We start from the raw sequence: 19,559 nt of genomic DNA, 5'->3' as shown, positions 1-19,559 counted from the left end.
GTGGAAAATGTTGATGGTGGAAATGTTTGAGTGCAGTGGAGAATGTTGAAGTACAGTGGAGAATGTTGATGGTGGAAATGTTGGAGTACAGTGGAGAATGTTGATGGTGGAAATGTTGGAGTGCAGTGGAGAATGTTGATGGTGGAAATGTTGGAGTACAGTGGAGAATGTTGATGGTGGAAATGTTGGAGTGCAGTGAAGAATGTTGATGGTGGAAATGTTGGAGTACAGTGGAGAATGTTGATGGTGGAAATGTTGGAGTACAATGGAGAATGTTGATGGTGGAAATGTTGGAGTACAGTGGAGATTGTTGGAGTGCAGTGGAGAATGTCGTAGTACAGTGGAGAATGTTGATGTGGAAATGTTGGAGTACAGTGGAGAATGTTGATGGTGGAAATGTTGGAGTGCAGTGTAGAATGTCGGAGTATAGTGGAGAATGTTGACCGTGGAAATGTTGGAGTACAGTGGAGATTATTGGAGTGCAGTAGAGAATGTTGATGGTGGAGAATGTTGGAGTACAGTGGAGAATGTTGATGGTGTAAATGTTGGAGTACAGTCGAGATTGTTGGAGTACACTGGAGAATGCAGGAGTACAGTGGAGATTGTTGGAGTACAGTGGAGAATGTTGGATTACAGTGGAGAATGTTGATGGTGAAGGACGCTGGAGTACAATGGAGAATGTTGGAGTATGGTGGAGAATGCTGGAGTACAGTAGAGAATGTTGATGGTGGAGAATGTTCGAGTAAAGTGGAGAATGCTGGAGTACAGCAGATAGTGCCAGAGAATCATTTTTGGTAGAAAATTTGGTGGAGAATGATGGTGTTTGGTAGACGATAATGGAGAATGATGGTGTTTTGTGGAGAATGAAGGTATTTGTTGGAGAATGATGGTGTTTGGTGGAGAATCATGCTGTTTGGTAGAGAATAATGGCATCTGTTGGAGAATGATGGTGTTTGGTGGAGAATGATGGTGCTTAGTGGAGAATGATGGTGTTTGGTAGAGAATAATGCTGTTTGGTGGAGAACGCTGGTGTTTAGTTGAGAAAGAAGGTATTTGGTGGAGTATAATGGTGTTTGTAAGAGAGTAATGGTGTCTGTTGCAGAATGTGGGTGTTTGTAGGAGAATGATGGTGTTTGGAGTAGAATGATGGTGTTTGGTAGAGAATAATGGCATCTGTTGGAGAATGATGGTGTTTGGTGGAGAATGATGGTGCTTAGTGGAGAATGATGGTGTTTGGTAGAGAATAATGGTGTTTGGTGGAGAACGCTGGTGTTTAGTTGAGAAGGAAGGTATTTGGTGGAGTATGATGGTGTTTGTGAGGGAGTAATGGTGTTTGATGCAGAATGTGAGCGATTGTAGGAAAATGATGGTGTGTATTTAGAGAACGAGGCTATTTGGTACAAACTGCTCTTCCTGTTTATTCTGGGCTGTAGGGGCAGCTGAACTGTGCAATGCGACCAGGTCAATGGAATATTTCTCTGAGGCAAAAACAGTGACCCAAAAACAGCTGTGAGTGGAGTGGAACTGACTTGTTCTCTTGTGAATATGACATTGGCAAGCCTGCCTCGCACCAACAAGGGCCATCGCTGACTAATTTAATCACATTCTACTTAGCATTCTGGGGTGTGTTCCATACACTGAGTCAGAACAGAGAATGTTCCTGCATACAGCAGCCACTACTGACCTAGTCTGTGAATTGAGTTTTTTTCGGACTTCAGGAGAGAGAAGGGCAAAACAATGCAGTTTACCAAGAGAAGCCTTCAAAGCTCATAGTAGGTATTTTTATCACATTTTTAAATCACATACCTTATGCTTTTTAAGTTATTTCGCTGCCACATTCTACCAAAACAGATGAAGTAGCAACCACATGTTCTACTAATCCAAGACTGAATCCACAGTGAAGGATTTCCTTTATTTTTTTTAGCTTGTTACCAGCCAGCTGGATTTAGATAAAGAGTTGTTAAGCCATTAATTGATCTTGGATGAAACTTAATTGGGGCCCAGGAAGCAAAGTGGGCCTACTTACAATCTCATTGTGTCAGAAGCTGGATCTATAGTCTGAAACTAGCCTTCCTCACCTGCGGTGCTTCTTCAGCAGCAGCTTCTCCATGTAGCTCAGACGGTGTTCCCTGAACTCAATATGAATGGGCTGCAGAATCATTTCTCCAGCCTGAGTGCCGACCACCTCCACCGTTACTGAGAGAGTGAGAGAGAGACTGACAGGATTCTGAAGGTCTTAAATACACTGATCAGGCATAACATCATGACCACCACCTTGTTTCTACACTCTAGTCCATCTGTTTCTCTTTTACCCTGTTCTTCAGTGGTCAGGACCCTCATAGACCCTCACAGAGCAGGTACTATTTGGGCAGTAGGTCATTCTCAGCACTGCAGTAACACTGACATAGTGGTGGTGTGTTAGTGTGTGTTGTGCTGGTACGAGTAGATCAGACACAGCTGTTGGCTGGATAGTTTTTGTTGGTGGACTATTCTCAGTCCAGCAATGACACTGAGGTGTTTAAAAACTCCAGCAGCACTGCTGTGTCTGATCCACTCACTATTACCACATCAGTGTTTAGATTTATTATGAGGTTAATTTTAAAATATTTTTGAAATCAAAAATTCACACACATTTTCATGTCACTACCAAACCACAAAGAGTTTTGCTCCGTGGGTGGAGCCTTGTTTTAGCCACACCCCTGCATTTTGAAGCCAGAAGTGAGGCTACATCCCTGTCCCTCATAGCCACATGATAAGTTAGATTCCACTGTTTTGAAGTAAATGTGTCACAAATATAAAAAAATGGTGGAACATTAAGAAATTACACTGAAACACACGTTTTCTGCAAATTTTAGTGTTTTAATAAAAATATTGATATCTATGATCCCTTTATGTGTGTACAGCCATTCAAAGCTGTGTTTGCTGGTCATGTACTGGCTGCATTTTTTTGAGTTTTGCACAAAATCAGCTAAAATTGTCACCTCTGAAACATTTGGTATAGTTTCTACAGTGTTATGATTGTTTTGGTAGTGACAAAATGGAATGTTCAATCATTTGTTTTAATAAAATAAAAGTAATTAAGGTACAGGGCCACTCAAATCTTCTCTGGCTTTGAACCCCCCCCCCCCCCCCCCCACACACACACACATATACACACGCACATTTTCTAAGCCGCTTTTCCCTCAGGGTCATGGGGGGTGCTGGAGCCTATCCCAGCAGTCATAGGGCAGAAGGCAGGATACACCTTGGACAGGTCGCCAGTCCATCACAGGGTGGCTTTGAACCAGTTCAGCAGAATGATCCATATCTGCATGATTCCACGTCCTGATCAGGTATAAAAACCTGTGTATGTGTTACCTGGTGCCCTGCGGTTGGGCTGATGAGCTTCTCTCTCGTCCGCTGTGTCTCCTGCCTGCTTTCTCTCCCTCCACTCGCTCACCGCCTGCTGGAAAGACCTAGACGAAGCTTCTTCATCAAAGCAGCCGCTTAGCAGAGAGCCTTTATCCTCATCGTCCTCCACTTCCTCTCCCTCGTTCACAAATAATACCTGAAGCACACAAACACAGCGAGAAGACTGAGCAGACAGACAAATGCTTAGAGTTCTCATGTCTATAGAGACTTCATAACACATGTATAAGCTATGAATAACACCTTTAAAAAGGAATACATGAGTATTTACGCACAGCTTATGTCAGTAATTGCAGGATAACATGAGATGTGTCATGAAGTAAATGACATTGCATAGATGTAAAGGCCATTAAAGTATTTATTACTGTCCTGTCAAAGGTGAAGCTGAAACATGGAGAAGCAGTGATTAAATACTGTGCTGCTCTTAAATGACCCAGTGGACAGAGAGCATTAGAAGAGCCCCGACACTGGACACTTTAAATCAGCCTGAAATCGTTCCTATTTAAGCAGCTTTCAGCTCAGTTTAAACATTATCAACACTGCCCTTGTTCTTCTGTAATGGCACGTTTTTTAATCCTGATTTAACTTTTTAAACTTTTTTATGTAATTATTTAACTATTTTAATAATTAGTGAGTAATTAATGAATTTTAATTTCATGATTTTCTCTTTTAAATATATTGTTTTAATCATGTTTTAATTCTGTTTCAGTTCGCGATGATGAGGCGGACGCACATGCTGAGAGAAGCGAGATTTATCAGGGGCAAATCCAGCGTCAGGGTCAAAACAGTCCAGGGTCAAGGAGCCAACACGGATAGAAGGAGGTACAGACATAACAAAAAGGAAAACAGGAAAAATACACAATGGAGGCTGGAAGAACGACGTTAAACACCACAATACAAAACAATGACCAGCAAACTAACAGGGAAAACACAGGGCTTAAATACAGAAACAACGAGGGCTAACAATACACAGGTGAATAACACAGGTGAGAACAATCAAGGGCAGAGTCAGGACAGGCAAGAATCAAAACAAAGAAAACACATGGACAAGACCAAAACAAAACAAAAGCACATGGAGGACTGGGAGGGGCCAATCATGACACCCATTGACTTTTTTTTTTTAAACAACACTGTATTTTCTCATTTGTAAAGCACTTTGAATGACAGCAGTGTTTGAAAGGTGCTGTATAAATAAACTTGCCTAGTCTTGTGAAGCATCACTCCCATATTTAATGGATTTATTTAATGGTGTTTGAGTTTGCCATAAAAAACAGGCACATTATTCGGCCACGGCCACTTCTTTGGTTCATGTCTTCAGATTTTTAAAACGTTTTATGGTGCTGCAGCCTCGGTCTCATCCACCCACGTTCAGCTATTTCGTTCCAAACCTCTGAACACAGAGTGGCTGCGATGAGTCTCTTCTTTTCTTATTTTTTGAACAGAAACATCAGCCTAAATGTTTATTCTCAGTCTCAGCAGTGCGAAATTATGATAAATATCAAGTTGAATTACGTAAAAGTTTCATGAATTCCGATCTAACTGTTTAGACTGAATCACATCGGATACATATCGAATTTCAATACCACATATGGAAGTATCTCAAATCGGAGAATGTCACACATACCGAGAAAAAGGTCGGATTTGGGCCATTTTTACCTGCTGTGTGAAAGAAAAACTTTCAGCTTCTGAATGAAGCGACAAAGCTTTTCATGGTGCTTTCACTTTTCCAAAATAAAAAGTAGCTCAATGTCATCGTTTGGTCTTGTGTGGTGCTGCATCTCCAAAAGCAGCTCAAATTCTAAATCAAAAATTGCATCAAATATGATTCATTTTTGTGTCATTTATTGTTGCCTTTGCTGTAAAACAGCCTATAAAAGGCAGAGGTCTTATTAAGAACACCATATATCAGTTCTTCCGAAAACTCTAATGCCCATAAACTGTTGCTTTTCAGTCAGCAGCTGTGAAAGAAGAACAGCTAAACAACCTGGAAAACCGCCAAACTAAATGGGCTGTAAGAAGCTTTACAGACTGGCTGGAACAAAACAACATTAATACTCATCTGGCAAAAATTTACAAAACTGAGCTGAACTTGATATTGCGGCAGTTTTACGGCTCAGTCCGATTTGGTCAGACACTGAAGATCAGACTACATGTTTGGCGAATGGTATTGGGTTAATTTCTGGCTGATTCCAGGTTCTTCTGTCACAGCTGCCGAGTGAAAAATTTCTCAGTGGTGACGACAGTTTGGGAATTTAATGTAAGGAGCTGGAGAACGAACTGCCGGCTGTGCAGCGAGTGGGTGGAGCTTGTGACGTAGCAACAAGCTGCTTGTTAAGGAACTAGAATTTGGTGGAAGGAACTGAACATTAAAACATTAAATGCCATGTTCACGGCCTAGTTTATTAATTTCTTACTTTATTGATTTAACTGTTGTATTAAAGCAACATTACACTCCAGGCCGTGTGTTATCGCTATAACATCAGGGCTGTGATGATCTACTGTAACCAAATCCCAGCCATGATGTTATTTCGTGATTATTGCTCTCATGTTCTATTGCTTAATTAAGGTGCTTGTGCACATGCACTTGTTTTCACGCACCGAGGCTGATTAATTAATTGCGTTCAAATCAAGCACTTGTTTTGTCATCATATGAGTGTTTTCTGAATGTATACACTTCATACATTATTTGGGACAGTCATATGCATGCATCTGATGAATAAGGGCCAGTATCTGTACTCTTTTCACATTCTGATAGAAATTCTATTGGTCATTGATGTAGGATGTAATCACAGTAACACCACATGCTATAAAGCTCTCCTGCTATGCTATATATCTGTATATCTCTGTATGTGAAACCCACCTGTGTGCTGTATGTTTGTGTATCCTGATATCCTGCTGGTGTCTGCGCCTTGTGTGTCCTCAGTGTAGCTGGACTGACTGCAGTGCTTTGAGTGGACTGGCTGGACGTCTCCCTCTCTTCTCCTATCTGTTTCTGGAAACGGCTCAGAACATCCAGACTGCTGACCGATGTCTGCAGCTCCACCTGATAATATCAACAATATTAGACGGATGAACTAGCGACAGAGAAGCAGATGTAGGGATGTAACAATTCACAAAATTAAGTAGTGACCCTTATTAGTCCCACACTGGGAAAATTTCACCTCTGCATTCAACCCATCTTTGCAGGAAAACACCACATACACACTAGGGAACACACACACTAGGGGGCAGTGAGCACACTTGCCTGGAGCGGTGGGCAGCCCTATACACCCAGAATTAGGTGTCTTGCTCGAGGGCAATTCAGTCACGTACTGTTGGCTCAGGGGATACACGACTGCCCCTCTATTTCACAAAAATTCTGTGGTTCTATGTAGAAGCTTTTTGAAAAGAGTTCTATTTAGCACCAAAAAGGTTACTTCTACTGATACAATGTCAAGCTTCTTACAGTAGAAGAACACTTTTTGGTGCTATATAGAACCGTTTTAAAAAAAAACAACACATTCTCCATCAATCTATCATGATGCAAAGAACCTTTTAAATATGCAAAGGGTTATTTGACTGTTCATGGTTCTATATAGAACCATTCTCTTTACTGAAGAAGCCTTGAAGAACCATTGTTTTAAGAGAGTAAATGAAAGCAAATAAGTACAACATTTTAGTGATGCACTGAAATGAAAACGAATGGCAGCTGTGACAAACCAATTTTTATTTTGTTAGTGGTGTAGCACTGTTGTGTTTGATCCACTGATACCATTCAGCCCCTCCAACTCAGAGACAAGCTAGTTAACATGCAAGTGGATCCAGACCTGGTCTCCTGGATTACTGACTACCTCACTGGCAGACCCCAGTATGTCAGGCTGAAGGACTGTACATCAGAGACTGTAGTCTGTAGCACAGGTGCACCACAAGGGACTGTACTTTCCCCCTGTTCATACTGTACACCTCAGACTTTCAATAAATCTCTGAGACGTGCCACATGCAGAAGTTTTCGGATGACACTGCCATTGTGGTTTGTGTAAGGGGAGGGCAGGAGGGGGAGTACAAGACCCTGGTGAAGGACTTTGTGGAGTGGTGCCGTGGGAACAACCTGCTTCTGAACACTGGCAAGACCAAGGAGATGGTAGCCGAGCTGCTCAACCAACAGATTCAGGAGATCCTTCGTCCCCAGAGCCATCAGGCTCTTCAACTCTTCCCAGGGGGGGCAGCAGAGAAGGGTGGAGAGAGAGGAGGACTGAATCTGAAGCTCATGTTTATCTATTCATCTGCACATATAGACAGCGTGCTGCACATATTGCACTTTCTGCATACCTTATTGTGCATCTTGCACATCTGGACACTAGACACTTTATTTGGTACAATATATGCACATATTTATTTATTTATTCATTCAGTGTGGTCATTATATGCCATCATCTGTAAATTTTTGTACAGTCATTATTGCACTGCATCTCTCATCTCAGGATATAGACATTATCACAGACTGTTGCTTTTTTCTATTTGTATATATGCCTGTAGACAGGATCTGGTATATTTATTCTTGTTATATGTCTACACCCATTTCTGTTTACTGTACAGTGTTGTGTGTCTGCGACTGGCTGCTAAATTACTTTTGGGATTAATAAAGTATCTATCTATCTATCTATCTATCTATCTGTCTGTCTGTCTGTCTGTCTGTCTGTCTGTCTGTCCATCTATCTAAGTGGAGCTGATAAAATGGGCAATGAGTGTAGGTCATAATGTTATGCCTGATCAGTGTAAATCATCAGAAGAGGATTTTCCTGGTGTTTAAACAGGCGAACCTCACTCTAGTAAGCAGTAGTGGGCGAGTAAGCGTGTTTGCAGCAGATGCATTTTTCATTCTGGCCAAATTGTCCTTTAAATGAACATTAAACACTGCTAAAATGACTAGCTGTTGCTTTGGTAGTAGTGAAATTGAGAAATTCAAAGAAAGAGAAAACTACTCAGCTGCAACTTCGGAGCTGCCAGAAATGAATGTTTGAGCATGCGGAGTATGTCCTATTTCTCCTGTTTTTCCAGCCTCTCTATGTGCTTTATATGTACTGATATTATATTCAATTGACTCAGGTCGTCCAGAATGTGTTTTCTTTGTCATACAAGCAGAACCTTGTTATTTTGACTTTTGTGAACTTAATGAAGATTTATGCTATGTCACATACCAGCCTCTGCAGCATGCACACATTTCCCTTCAGACTAATTACTGTATGTATCTCTCAAATAATGAACCTTATGGGAAATAATTGTGTACTTCAGAAGCCTGGACTGTGGTTTCATGTAAATTTTCATTATGTTCACAATAGCAATGGTAGCAATTTTCTCATTTTATGACAGAATGACTCAAAAACACATCTTGGATGAAGCTGGGTGATTAAATATAATAATATAATAACCGGTGACATGAAGGTCAAAGCACTTCTGCTTTTAGCTGTGTGTCCTAAACACACCACTGTTATTCAGCACTGGACACTGATGAAAACCTGGTCGGGGGTTACAGAGTTTGCTCAAAAGCATTCCAATTTCAGCCAGGTACCGTTGTATGCAAAAGTTTGGACACCCCTTGTCAAATGATATGTTCTGTCATCCTCCACAGAGAACAAACTCTGTGACCACTCACTGTCCACTCTGTTAGACACTCCTATCCACTTTGTAGATGTAAAGTCAGAGGCAATAGCTCATCTGCTGTTGCATAGTTTCTGTTGGTCATCCTCTAGTCCTTCACCAGTGGTCACAGGACGCTGTTGGCTGGATATATTTGGTTGGTGGACTGTTCTCAGTCCAGCAGTGACACTGAGGCATTTAAAAACTCCAGCAGCACTGCTGTGTCTGATCCACTCAGACCAGTGCAACACATACTAACACACACCACAGCCATGTCAGTGTTACTGCAGTGCTGAGAATGATCCACCACCCAAATAGTACCTGCTCTGTGAGGGTCCATGGGGGTCCTGACCACTGAAGAACAGGGTAAAAGGGGGTAAGGAAGTATCAGAGAAACAGATGGACTATAGTCTGTAACTGTAGAACTACAAAGTGCAGCTATACAGTAAGTGGAGCTGATAAAATGGACAATGAGCATAGAAACAAAGAGGTGGTCATGATGCTACGTCTAATCGGTGTACATCAGTTCTTAAGACACACCCTGTTTGATAAGGAGAGGTGGGAAAATAGGTATGAAAATATGAATTATGACTGTGTTTGGCACTTAAAACCAAAAGTGGACTTTACAGGGTAAACTGATGAAGAATATGAGCCATTAAATTCTCTACCTGCCGAATGCTGTGGTGTTAATGAACTCTCTATTCAGATATTCTATCCGGTCTGATTATAGGCTCCAGCACCCCGACGCGACCCTGACGGAGAAGCGGCTTAGAAAATGGATGGATGGATGGATATCCGGTCTGATTATAAAGCAAACAGACGGGATTTAGTCTTTAGTTTGCACTCTTACTGACTCAGAAATACGAAATGTGTCAGGGCAGTGTGAGGGGAACAGCCTGCGTCCAATCTGAGGAGAGAAAAGAGATCCAAGGACAAGTAGACAACGGCCTGCATCTCTGGAGAAAGACAGCGTAAACTAGAAGCAACAAAGCGCAGTAGAAATCCATGAGTGCTGTCGCAATTAATATAGTTTTATTCTTTGCTTTTTTCATTAAGGCAAATCAAACAGGATTAGGAGTGCGTGTAAACCTGCGTCAGTAGCGAGAGCTTTTTTCTTTTTTAATCCCATTTCTCTGTGTCCTGCCAACCATTCGTCCTCCTTTCCAGCCGAGCGAGGGACACACACACACACACACACACTCATGCACTCCAGTGTGTGTGGTACTGCATGGACAGTACAGTGAAAAAGTCAGAGACCACCAATTATTTTAGCAGAACATATTTTTCACATATAATATCAGGTTTTCAGTGCCCACTGCTATTCCAGCCTCCATTCTTTTCAGGAGACTCACTTTCTGTTCCTCAAAGAATCTGCAGACACACCTCCAAAGTTCAGTCTTAGAAGCTGGTTGATGATTTTTTGAAGTAATCAAACCCATTCAGTGGTGTTGAGGTCTGGACTCTGGGGTGGTCAGTCCACTGTTCAGCTTCTTTGTTTGATGTGTCCGTCTCCTTTTCTCATTGAGGTTCTTCTTGATCAGCTACACATCCTTTTCCGACCCACTGCACCGAGTGGTCTTCTCACAGTGGAAGGATGGACAGAAACACCTGTGGATGTTTTCAGATCTGAAGCAGCTTGATTTTCTCCTCTCTCTCAAAGCTTTAAGTGCAGTTTTGAGGTCTACCAGCTCTTCCAGGTGGTTGTTAGGAACCACATTTTCTCTGTACACACACACACATATCTTCTAAGCTGCTTATCCTTCTGGGTCGCAGGGGGAGCTAGAGCCAATCCGAGCTGTCATTGGGCGAAAGGCAGGATACACCCTAGACAGGTCGCCAGTCCATTATCTCTGTAGCTTTTAACAATTTTTGAACTCCAGTTCTGGAAACTCCTTCCTTATACAAGTGTTATCTTACATTCAGTCTCCTCAGAAATATCTCCTTTAGCCAGTTTATGAGCTCATGAGAGAGAAAGGTGTGATGCAGCTGAGGTGAGCTTGGGAAGTTGTTTGTGAGGATGTTAGTGTGTCTTTGAAGGGGAACATAATGCCATTGAGATCTTTGAGAAGAGCTTTTACTGGAAGGACACAGCTGGAACTGGTTGGTTTTAAGATCGTAAGAATGGAAGACTTAAAGTGGCAGTAGGTGTGCAAAAGTAAAGAGTGTACAATTTAAATACAGATTTGACATTATACCTATACTACATTATGTGGACGAAAACTGTTAAACCTCTTTAAATGTCCTTACTGTACAGTACGTTTTTTTTAAAACTGCCCATTCGCCTGATCTGGACACCTAGCATCTTTTTATGTTCTCAATTTTTCATGGTGCTGTGAAACCTTGTATGGTGGGACGATTAGGTGTGGTTGCATAAACTTCACACTTGCATAGTGTCATGCCTCGGACTGAATCTGACTCAATATCCCACAATGCTTCAGGAGATCACATGACTATGGACAACCACATGCTTCACTACCAGCATTCACACTCACCTGATTATTAACCCAACACACCTGTGCTTGCTGACCTAGTTAGTTAGTATATAAGCCTGGGCTTCAGCTAGAGTCAGTACGAAGTGTTGTTTCTCCTAGAGCATACTGAGCGTTTACTTTGTTCTGAATTCTGTGTATTGACTGTATCTTTGTTATTTTGACTTTGCCTTTTGATCTTCCCCTTGGATTTTGGTTGCCTGTGTTTTTTGGTATTTGACCCTTGCATGTTTTTGACCCTGATACTTGTTCTCCGGTTTAAGGTCTTTGTTAGGGCTCTGTGGCTTTTACCCATTTGAGTATTGTCCCTGAGAACTTTAGGAAGCTCTTCACCTTCACCATGATTGCTTCTTGCATTAGAATCTTCCCAATCAATGGCAACATCTCTTACAATGACATTAGGACTCTTTTTTTTTTTATGTGTTCATGCTTATGAATGCATCGCTTTTTGTTTATATGAATGATTCTACAGAAACGTCTGTTTTTGTGTCTCTACACAAAAAACATATATTACAGATATATTACACCTAAAAAAAACACGTCAGGGTTACAATTTATTTATATTTTAAAATAAAACATTAAGTTATTTTAATAATTATATCTTCTTGAGACTCAATTTAGCAATATTGGTTTTATATCAATTATCTAGAATTCCAAGCACCAGGGAAGAGCTCGTCCTCACAGCCATGTGGAAAGGGCGAGGCCATATTTTGAGGGAAAAAAAAACATTTTTAACTCCATTTTAACTCCAGTAATCTATACATGATTATAGAATATATGAATTGAATGTCACTGGTGTTACTGCATAACAAAAAATCTCTTATTTTGTAATCAAAATCACACCAATGACATCACTTGACCTGTTTCCTGAGGATCTATGAAGAAACGCACATGGTGAGTCCGCTGTGTCTTTCAGTTCTCACAGATTTTTTCATTTAGCTCATGATGTCATATGAAGCGTTTAGTTGAAGTCACTGGTGTGAATAACTTTATTCTGAGGTAACTGGGAAAAAAATAGAAAACAAATGGATTAAAGTACATATTTTAGCGGATTTTCCATGACTGACAACATGTGGTTTGATGCTCTGTAGCAGCCGTTTTGTAAAATGCATTTTTCATGTGTAACACCAGTGACAAACAGTAACACCAGTGGATGGAGAGACAAAAAAGTAGGTGTTTCTGTAGAGTGAGCCAAATAAATGTACAATGTTAAAAGACATCATGTGTGCCGATGTGAAGTGGATATGCAGACTGGAAGTTAATTAAATACAACCAGAAGTGCCTGAATAGTCCCTAACTGTTTGCACATGAGCTGAGGCATACGCAGAGATGTACAGCTTGCAGTATAATGTGGTCTGACAGGCTGGAGGCGTGCAGAGGATGATGAACACAAGGTCGTTCACATACAGGAACCGCTGCATCCCACAGAGCAACAGGTGCTCTCACACGCAGACACTGACCTGAACAATAATTGGACATCTACAGCAGAAAGCATCCCCCGCACATACGCACACAAACTCACATACAAACTAGAATACTCTCCCACCTGCACACAAACAGAGATGGACCCACACTGTTGGTGATTACAGTATGATGTTCACTCATCCACCCATCCTTCCATCCATTCTCTAAGCCGCTTCTCCCTCAGGGTTGCGGGGGGGGTGCTGCAGCCTATCCCAGCGGTCATCGGGCAGAAGGCAGGATATAGCCTGGATAGGTCGCCAGTCCATCGCAGGGCCACTCACCCATCCAAATTATTGAATTCAGGTGTTCCAATCACTTCCATGGCCACAGGTGTATAAAACCAAGCCCCTAGGCCTGCAGACTGCTTCTACAAACATTAGTGAAAGAATGGGTCGCTCTCAGGAGTTCAGTGAATTCCAGTGTGGTGCCGTTATCGGATGCCACCTGTGCAACAAGTCCAGTCACGAAATTTCCTCACTACTAAATATTCCACAGTCAACTGTCAGTGGGATTATAACAAAGTGGAAGTGATTGGGAACGACAGCAACTCAGCCACGAAGTGGTCGGCCACGTAAAATGACAGAGTGGGGTCAGCGGATGCTGAGGGGCATAGTGCGTAGAGATCATCAACTTTCTGCAGAGTCAATCACTACAGACCTCCAAACTTCATGTGGCCTTCAGATCAGCTCAAGAACAGCGTAGAAATCTTCTTGAAATGGGTTTCCATGGCCAAGCAGCTGCATCCAAGCCTTACATCACCAAGCGCAATGCAAGGCATGGAATGCAGTGATGTAAAGCACCACCACTGGTATCTAGAGCAGTGGAGACGTGTTCTCTGGAGTAAAGAACCATGCTTCTCCATCTGGTAATCTGATGGACAAGTCTGGGTTTGGTGTTTGCCAGGAGAAATAATTAGTAATTTTTATTATTATTATTAAAATGAAAATTTTACATGTTTTTCATAAACAGATAATTTATGCAAAACATATACACATACTAATGGTTAGTGGTTTTTGATCTGGTGGTCTTTTTCCCCCTCCAGGGAAGACACCACTTACAGCTACAGGCTGTATCTTTATTTCTTCTTCCTGACTTACGGTGCCTCAATTGCACAGAGGTCAGCCACAATCGCCCCAGACCTCCATTTCTACACACACACACACGTATTTTAAACCACTTATCCTTCAGGTTCGTGGGGGGTGCTGGAGCCTATCCTAGCGGTCTTCGGGCGGAAGGCAGGACACACCCTGGACAGGTCCATTTCTACACTAACTATACAATAGAATTTAATAATGATGCTGTAATATACAAAAAGTCACAAGTCAAGGTTGTCTAGCAGTCGCTTTAGCCACAGCTAATCATACCAGCCGATTTGAAGAGCAAAAATATACCAATAAGCTCCTCATTAACACCTGCATCAGAGCTCAAACCTCAAGCAGTGTGAGGGGAAAAAGCCAAATGGGGCAGAGACACTAGTTCAGACAAGGGCTGGACAATCTATCAGTTATTGATTGTTATTGGCCTCTCACCAATCACAGTGTGACATGAGAAAGTACCCTACAAATGATGATTCTGTACATATTTAGCTTATTACTGTCTTTTTACGCTCCGCTCCATATCGGTGCTGTTTTCTCTGTGCCTCTATCCGGTCTTTCCATTTGCAGCCTCATTCCGTGATCCAGTCCTTGTTTTCAACCCATCACCACTCACTCCAGTCCATACTCCAGTCCGTGCTCCAGTTAAGTTCAGGTTAAGATATCATTAGACGGGATCAGGCAGGCTTCACCGCCAGCTTTGTTGCGCACATGACTATGATTATTTTCTGACTGTTTGGCCTTTTGAACTGTTTTGTTTTGACCTTGATTTAACCCATTCAAACTATTTTGTCTACAGATGCCCTTTTTGTAGATTTTGTAAATAGCTTCACCAGGTGTAGGTCTGGCTGGCATTTTGTTTTGTCTGTGCTGTGTGTCAGTCAGGGAGTTAGGGAAGCTATCTGCCTTTTGTTCATTCTTTTTTGTGTTTAAGGCTGGTTAGTAACTATCTTGGAGTTAGTCTAGGTTCTGTTTGTTGTTTTGGCCAAACCTGAAGAAGAAGCGGTGATTGCACTGTACAGTTGTATAATACACTTTGACTTTGACCAGCAGCCAGTTGCACCAGCAGCCAGTTGCACCAGCTGAATGTATGTTTGGTCATAAGTTGGAGTGTAAAGTCCGTCCTAAATCTCACGTTGAGAGTAGTTGGTGTGACGACACAGAATTTTGGTTGCACCACAGACACGGTACATCTTAACTAGTAGAGTGTAAAGTGATCATAGATTAAAACACTGTCAGACAGAAAGCTGTTTTCACTGCAGCCAATCAGTAACGCTACCCGACATAAACAGGAAATGTCACATGCATCTCCACACATACTGAAATGTCTCTCTTTTCATGCTACATTTACTTCACTTGATGTGTGTCATATTAGCTATAATTAAAAAAGACACTGTGTTTTACAGTAAGGTGGTGTCCCGTATTATTATTTATAATAACAACAATACTAATAATAATAATTATTTAATTTATATATCACCTTTCTCGAACCCAAGGACAATTTACAAAAAGATCAGAAAATAACTAAATTTACAATGACCACAGTACAGAGTCACTTTGCTAGCCCAAAAACTCTTTAGTCATGGGAAAAGTCACTCTACGACTAATCTGGTTCAGACTGGGTTCTCCTGCACAATATTTTAACAGCACTTCATCAATGAAAGGTTAGTAATGTTACCAGAGCTGTGGCTAATGTAAATGCTATTGGAATCTGCTGAATGACAGAAAGGTGATGTTAGCTTTGTCAGTTATATTTTTAAAATAATCTGTGCTATGTATTGTATGATAATAAGGTCAGCGTCACACACAACTTGAGCACTGATGGAGCTGCTTTTATTGATCTGAATGCAGTTGACTGTACAGAGTCGGCCACAGGTTTTGGAACGACCCTGTAGTAAAATATCTCAGTGCCGGACACAAAGCAGGACTTGGGGCTCCGTTACTGTCTATGTTGTGTTGCAAATCTGCGACTAGGAGGTCTTTTCTATCTCCAGTCAACAAAAACAGGTGTGATCTATACAGCAGAAGTGTTTGCCAATGCAAACCAAGACATATTTCGTTTTCTTGCAAGTTTTCCATCACTCGAATAGACCAGCCATTTGAACTGATTTTTACAGTAGAACCTAAAGTGGTTATTATAGTGTAGTGGGTAACACCTCTGCCTTCTCCACTGTAGACTAGGGTTTAATGCCCTGCTACAGTATACCCATTAATAGTCCTTGGGCAAGACTCCTAACACTACCTTCACCTATAGTGATAACACACTCCTCGAGTGTTCTAATGCTTTTATACAACAGTTAAATAAATAAAGTAAGAAATAAATAAACTAGGCCGTGAATATGGCGTTTAATATGTTTTAATGTTCAGTTCCTTCAACCAAATAATAGTTCCTTAACAAGCAGCTTGTAGGTACGTCGGAGTAACAAGCTCCACCCACTCGCTGCACTGCCGGAAGTTCGAAATTATGATGAAATTCGAGTTGAACTGACGTAAAGGTCTCATGAATTCCGATCTAACTGTTCAGACTGAGTCCCATTGGATACATATCAAATTTCAATACCACATATGGAAGTATCTCAAATCAGAGAATGTCGCACATACCGAGAAAAAGATCGGATTTGGGCACTTTTACCTGCTGTGTGAAAACCAAAGTTTCAGCTTCTGAATGAAGCAACAAAGTTTTTCATGGTGCTTTCACTTTTCCAAAATAAAAAGTAGCTGTAACGCAGAGCGAGGAGGTGGACGCATACGCTGAGATAAGCGAGATTTATCAGGGGCAAATCCAGGGTCATAGTCAAAACGGTCCAGGTTCACATAACCAACACGGATAGATAGGGGTTCAGACATGACACAAATCAGAATAGGACTAAGAACAAACAGAGTTCAACGAAGCAAACATCAAACAAAGACCAATACATCGAACAAAGACCGGCGAACACAAGGGGCAAACACAGGGCTTAAATACACAGGGAAAATGAGGGTCAGGTGAAAACAATCAGGGCTGAGTTACGAAACCAAAGCAAACGCACATGGACAAACCAAAACAAAAAGGCACATGGAGTGGGAGGAGCCAATCATGACAGTAGCTCAATGTCATCGTTTACCAATTTTGTGAGGAATAAAGATCTTCACTTGAAGACATTCTGCCTGTTTGTTTTGTGTTTGGTGCTGCATCTCCAAAAGCAGCTCAAATTCTAAATCAAAAATTCCACCAAATATGATTCATTTTTGTGTCATTTATCATTGCATTTGGTATAAAATGGCCTTTAAAAGGGTCTTGTTAAGAACACCATATATCAGTTCTTTGGAAGACTCTGATGCCCATAAACTGTTAACATCACCACTGAGCAGCTTTTCAGTCGGCAGCTGTGGCAGAAGAACAGCTAATCAGCCAGAAACGAACCCAATACCATTTGCCAAACTAAATGGGCTGTAAGAAGCTTTACAGACTGGCTGGACTGGAACAAAACAACATTAATACTGATCTGGCAAAAACATACGAAACTGAGCTGAACCTGATATTGAGACAGTTTTATGGCTCAGTCTGATTTGGTCATGCTCTGACGATCAGACAACACGTTTGGCAAATGGTATTGGGTTAATTTCTGGCTGATTCCAGGTTGTTTAGCTGTTCTTCTGTCACAGCTGCCGACTGAAAAGCTACTCAGTGGTGACGACAGTTTGGGAATTTAGTGTCGTCTCATCTTCAGAGTCTGACTAAATCAGCTGTCGGTCAAATGTGACCTTAAAAGTGTCTGTTTTCTGTTTGTGGAAAAAAAGAAGTGAAAACATTCAAATGGCTTGAACGTCTCCTACACCTGTCAAAGTCATCACTTAGCTACAGTGTCTCAGCGGAGTGATACAGTGTTTGTAAAAAACCTGTGATGTTATGATGAAATAACAGCACGTTTAGAACGCCACTCGACCAATCAGCTTGCGTAACCAGAACTAACTGTTGTATAAAGTCTAGTAGCTCGCAAACTTGAACGTATTGTCAGTTTACGTTCAAACTAGGCTCTGATCGAACTCACGTTCAGCTGCTGCAGGACGTAAATGCCTCGGGTTTAAATAGATCAGAACACAAGCCCTGCAAAGTTGTAATCCTCAGGACTCGCTGTTTGAACTAATTCAGTAGAATGGTCCAGATATGGTATTTCATCCATATCATGCCATTTTCTAAAGCTATGCCCTCGTCCACAGCCACAGATACATCCATCCGGTCAATAAAAGCTTCAGTCTAACTCTCCAGCTTGCAGCAGCTGCAATCTCTAAAACAAACGACCAGAGCAGGTTGGCCTGTTTGTGTTTACACACAGCTGCCGTCCTCTGATGGCATGAGCATGTGTGTGTTTACTCTCTAGCCCTGGCATCAGTGTGTGTGTGTGTGTGTGTGTGTGTGTAATGAGCGGCTGGGCAGAGAGAGAGAGCAGGCTGTCCGCTTAATGGTGAGCAGTATTTGCATGCCGGGAAAAAAAGAAGCAGCAGAAAAACAGACAAAAGCAGAATAAAAAGTACAGAAAATTTCTCCCTCTTATGCCAACGCACGGACATGTGGACTCGCGAATGCATGAGTGTGGACGATGCTGGTCAGTGTGTGCGGCTGCAGGGCAGGCAGAACCATCCCTCACCTGCACGGGAATCATCCGGTGGTGCTTCAGTGCCCCCTTCTGGTGAAATCTGGCGAAGCAGCCGACGCAGTAATCCTCTCCGCATTCAGCGCACACCTTCGAACCGCAAAACAAAATAAATAAATAATTAAAACCCCAATTACTCCAGGCAAGGTACCTTTTTACACCCAGCAAAAAACTTTAATGTCTCTGCAAATGTATGTTGGAAGATTCTTTTTTCTTCTTCTTCTTTTTTCTACTTTCCTCCATCTAAACTTCGCCATAATAAATATTAAAATAAGCGAAAAAAAAATGCAAAGTGTGAGCATCTTAAGGGAGCTCATTATTTTTTTTATTTTGAAAGAGTAAATGAGCGAGGGAGGTGAAAGGAGGTGTGGGTTTGATTGACAGACAGACGGACAGGGTGAACGAAAACCTGAGACACGGCCATAATAACGAAGCTCCAAAAGCCACCTGCACTGTTACAGACCAACTAACAGCAGCCCTGCTGTCCCCAGTGTCTCTCCCTCCCTCTCTCTCTCTCTCTCTCTCTCTCTCTCGCTCTCTGTAACTCTCTCCCCCATCTCCTTCTTTCTTTCTCTTTTCTATCTTTTTTCTCCTCTAGTTTCCTTTTTCTTTCTGTTTCTCTCTTGCTCTATACTTCTCTCTCTTACTCTTTCTTCTTTCTCTCCAAGTCTTTTTCTTTCTCTTAGTATGCTCTCTCTTTCTCTCTCTCTCTATCCCCCTCCTACTCTTTCCCTATCTTTCTCTTTCTGTGTCTTCTTCTCTCCCTTTATCCTTTTTAATTTCTTTCTCTACCTCCCTCACTTATTGTCCCCATCTATTTCCTTCTTTTTCTTACTCTCATTCGTCCTTCTGTC

The 19,559-nt window shown here is 41.7% G+C and overlaps 1 protein-coding gene across 3 annotated transcripts in view; it reads right to left on the bottom strand.

The window, feature by feature from the left end:
* Window positions 1-19,559, bottom strand: part of zbbx (zinc finger, B-box domain containing) — a 90,919-nt gene that overhangs the window by 42,373 nt on the left and 28,987 nt on the right. For all 3 annotated transcript variants that reach the window (XM_017723606.2, XM_037539857.1, XM_017723607.2), the window contains exons 7-10: window positions 18,700-18,795; window positions 6,269-6,451; window positions 3,358-3,547; window positions 2,079-2,196 (exon numbers count right to left, since the gene is read on the bottom strand). In XM_017723606.2, the coding sequence (XP_017579095.1) occupies window positions 2,079-2,196; window positions 3,358-3,547; window positions 6,269-6,451; window positions 18,700-18,795 (587 nt within the window). The remainder of the gene's footprint in view (window positions 1-2,078; window positions 2,197-3,357; window positions 3,548-6,268; window positions 6,452-18,699; window positions 18,796-19,559) is intronic.

The sequence above is a fragment of the Pygocentrus nattereri genome, chromosome 7 (genome assembly GCF_015220715.1).
Source record: "Pygocentrus nattereri isolate fPygNat1 chromosome 7, fPygNat1.pri, whole genome shotgun sequence".
Taxonomy (NCBI): domain Eukaryota; kingdom Metazoa; phylum Chordata; class Actinopteri; order Characiformes; family Serrasalmidae; genus Pygocentrus; species Pygocentrus nattereri.
Note: the sequence above shows the minus strand (reverse complement) of the source record. Positions and strands in the feature narration are given on the sequence as shown.